Raw genomic sequence first — 3,563 nt, 5'->3', positions numbered from 1 at the left:
CCTCACACCTCCCAATTGTACTACAAATAGATTCTTTCATAACCGACTCACTTGTTTTACCACCATTACACCACTTTGTTACAAAATTTCACTCCATACTTCACTTGTTCATTCAACCTTGCGCAGCTAGCTATGGAGTTTCCACATCCACTTAAAATTGATGCTGAGCTCGAGTTCAACCCTGGGGTAAACTTTACTTTACTCAACTCGCTTCATACTTGTATTTGATTAATATGATTTGTATACGCGGCTTTTCTGTTGAGTAAAAAGTTGGATATTTTTTTAAATTGTTTACCTAAACATAACGTTAATTATCGTGGTAGAATCTATAGTAACATAATATTTTTTGTTAAATCGCAAAGGATAACATAAATTCCTACATTGTGGTGACTCGCATCGAGGGAGGACATTTTGGGATGGTATACAAAGTAAAAGATGAAGCTACAAATGATTTTTACGCACTTAAAGTCATATATGTGAAAAATGGTGATCTTACTCCCAATATCCTCCGAGAATTGAATCTCCTAACTGATATTCAACATAATAGAATTCTAAGGTACGTACAATATTTCCAAAACAAAAATAATTCTACTTATGGTTTGTTTTATGATAATATTATTTAAGATGGTATTTATAAATTATTGTTGTTGTTTGATGCGTTTTCTTTATTATGATAGGTCCGAGAAATCGCTTTTATATGACAGTCGTCATATCTGTGTGATAACCAAGCTCATGAAATACGACTTAAAAGAAGTTATATCGCAACAAGGACCAATTTCTAACGACACTATTAAGGTAGTATAATTGTATTAATTTATTAATTATTAACTACAAGTTTACATGATTATACAAGTTTAATACTCCGTACATAGTAATTACTCGTATTATTTTTTTGTAGGAATGGATGAAACAAATGTTGGACGGAATTGGACAACTACAAGCTATGGATATCATTCATAGAGACCTAAATCCTAATAACATTCTTATCGACGTTGATGATAACATAAAGATTGCAGATTTCGGTTTTGCCCGTTCGCTTTATAATAGTAATTTGCTCACTCCTGATGTAAGTCGTTCATTCTTATTAACTCAATACAAAAATTAATCAAAATAATTGAAAAGATAAATATGTAAATTGAACACATTACTGGAATTTTTTTTTTAACAAGATAGTACGTGTACGAGACATGTAAATTGAAACGTCTAAACAATGACCGTAAATATGTAACTCTACTTTGATTGGTAAAAATGTTCTTTCCTAAAGGGTTTTACTTGTATTTTTTTAATAGTAATCTCGCTCAGATGGAGATTAACTGAATATTACACTCCCCTTGTAAATGGGTTCTAGCTCCATTGTTTGTTGGTTGGACATATAAGAGCAATGAAAAGCTTTTCTCGAAATGCGTGTTAAATTGTATAGACCCTCCCTCGATAAGCGTGTTAGAATTAGACTACAAACTTTTCACGAGTTTAATTTAGTAAACATGCATGCGCTCCTTATTAATTTATGTATGAGATGGTGGCAACCAAATTTTAATATGAGATGATCTATTTATACATAGTACTCGGTAGTATAATTGTTGATTAGTATATATGTTAATCTTGTAACAAGAGTTTGTGACAGTGGGTAAAGTTGTAAAGAATTGTGGTTGAAATTTTGGGGTGTTTCTTGAAGTTGGGATTATTTGTCCTAAGAAATTGTGAATGTGTAGGCTGGTGGTGTAAGATATAGCGCCCTTGAGGTGCTTTTGGGAGCCGAAAACTATGGAAAAGCTGCTGATATGTGGTCAGTTGGTTGCATTTTTTCTGAATTGGTGACTAGAGGGACACCTTTTGACTTTCGGCAAATTCAAATTGATCAGAGTTGTGATCATAGCAAGAGCCTAAATAACGCTGTATTGGAATCAATTTTTAGGTAATGCTACCATGTTTTTTGCCACAGCTAGCTCTATCTAATTTATCAATCTTTTTTCTAACTTTTAATTTGTATTGTATTACGTAGAAAATTGGGGACTCCTACAGAGACAATGTGGCCAGGAGTATCATCGTTTCTAAGATATCCTCAAGATACGAGTGTTGTGCATCCTATGCAGGTTTACATATTAATTTGATAAACTTTGATCTGACTGTTATATATGCGGCAGACTATTAATTGATCAGTTGTCTAATTTAGGTGTTTGATGTACCATCAACCTATGATGATGCTAATGGGAGGTCAATGCTTGAGGTTTGCTTGATCTTAGTTACTTACATACATGTCTTTTGCAATGCAATATTTCTTTTAAATGCAAGTTTAAGTTGTTTTTTTATATGCAATTGTCGTAAAACATGTGCTAATGAACCATATTTGTTTTTCTAATATTCAAGCAATTGTTCCAGGTAGTTCCTTCTAAGCGGATGACAATTGAGGAAGCCCTTCAACACCCATTTAATCTGTTGTGAAGTATGTTCTAACTATAAATCATTCAACAAATAATTTCCTAGCTTACCTTTACTAATATTTTTTTTATACAAACATCAATTTTATAATTATTACAACCTCCCAATCAACGAATTCTTTACGTTTTATGATAATTGTAATACTCCTCACAAATAAATAAAAGTTTAAAGAATGTGTTGAGTCACAGGAGCTAGGAAGTACTAATAAGTAATAATGAGCATGCGGCTGATAAGTTGATATAGAGTACATCCAATTTATTCATAGTTGAATTTTATTTTGGCAGGAACTTATGATCTTCTTCTTCTATGGACATGACGCTGCAACAAAGGAAATGTTTTTGTCTGATTAGTCAAGTGGACTCTTAATTAGCTACATTCTAGTACCAAGTAAATAAAGCCTAATCATGAGCATGAACCTCAAAATTTTCATGCACCATCTCTCTGATATAAAACAATAGCAAGTCTTGCTATAGACGGATATATCCGTCTATAGCAAGAGACGGGTCAAATACCCTTAAAATGGTGATATTTTTGGGCCCTACCATACAAGTTGTTGTTTGTCTTATGCGTAATGTGGTATGTTATTTGACCCGTTTTTAGTTATAGACGGATAGTTGCGTCTATAATGAGATTTTGTGATAAAACAAAGCACTGGCTTTGTAAACTTTTAGTTCAGGGTTTATCTACTTTTTTGGCTTCATCTGATTTTCTAAACTGGAACCTCAAAACTTTACCCTGCTTGTAATTTGTAACTCTTTAAAAGGGACGTCACATTAATTGCATTTTGGAGTAGCAAGCAGTTTTTGATGAATCAAAATTACCGAAACTTTGCCTATACTTTCTTGTGTTGGAGTACGCCTGATCAAACGCGCCGACGGTTTTGTCCGGCTGACCCAGGGGCAGGCTTGGCTAGGCTAGGGAGATCTGTAACCGGCCCTGTTAGATGGCGGGTCAACATGGTCCGGGTCAGGTGGAGGTGGACATAGATCCGGCCAGAGGTAGGGTCTAGGGCGGGGATGGTGGGATTTGCTCTACTCAGACTTGGCCCTAGTTTTCTACGGGTCATGCGGGCCGGATCAACCAAATGTTTGACCACTTCTGTGTCAAAGTATTGGCTTACTTGT

The 3,563-nt window shown here is 34.6% G+C and overlaps 1 protein-coding gene across 1 annotated transcript; it reads left to right on the top strand.

The window, feature by feature from the left end:
* Positions 1-416: 416 nt before the first annotated feature.
* On the top strand, positions 417-2,789 carry LOC141649526 (uncharacterized). Its single transcript, XM_074458214.1, has 7 exons — positions 417-556; positions 678-795; positions 899-1,066; positions 1,713-1,915; positions 2,003-2,093; positions 2,174-2,227; positions 2,724-2,789. Exons 1-7 carry the CDS (start codon positions 417-419, stop codon positions 2,787-2,789), a joined length of 840 nt encoding a protein of 279 aa, XP_074314315.1.
* Positions 2,790-3,563: the final 774 nt, after the last annotated feature.

Source organism: Silene latifolia, chromosome 3 (genome assembly GCF_048544455.1).
Source record: "Silene latifolia isolate original U9 population chromosome 3, ASM4854445v1, whole genome shotgun sequence".
Classification (NCBI taxonomy): domain Eukaryota; kingdom Viridiplantae; phylum Streptophyta; class Magnoliopsida; order Caryophyllales; family Caryophyllaceae; genus Silene; species Silene latifolia.
This window is presented reverse-complemented; position numbering and strand designations above follow the sequence as displayed.

Excerpts from the sequence above, each read along its gene's own strand:
- LOC141649526 (XM_074458214.1), top strand. The coding sequence starts at position 417 with ATGGTATACAAAGTAAAAGATGAAGCTACAAATGATTTTTACGCACTT. Across the intron at positions 2,094-2,173 it reads GTGTTGTGCATCCTATGCAG|GTGTTTGATGTACCATCAAC; the intron begins GTTTACATATTA and ends TGTCTAATTTAG. Across the intron at positions 2,228-2,723 it reads ATGGGAGGTCAATGCTTGAG|GAACTTATGATCTTCTTCTT; the intron begins GTTTGCTTGATC and ends TTATTTTGGCAG.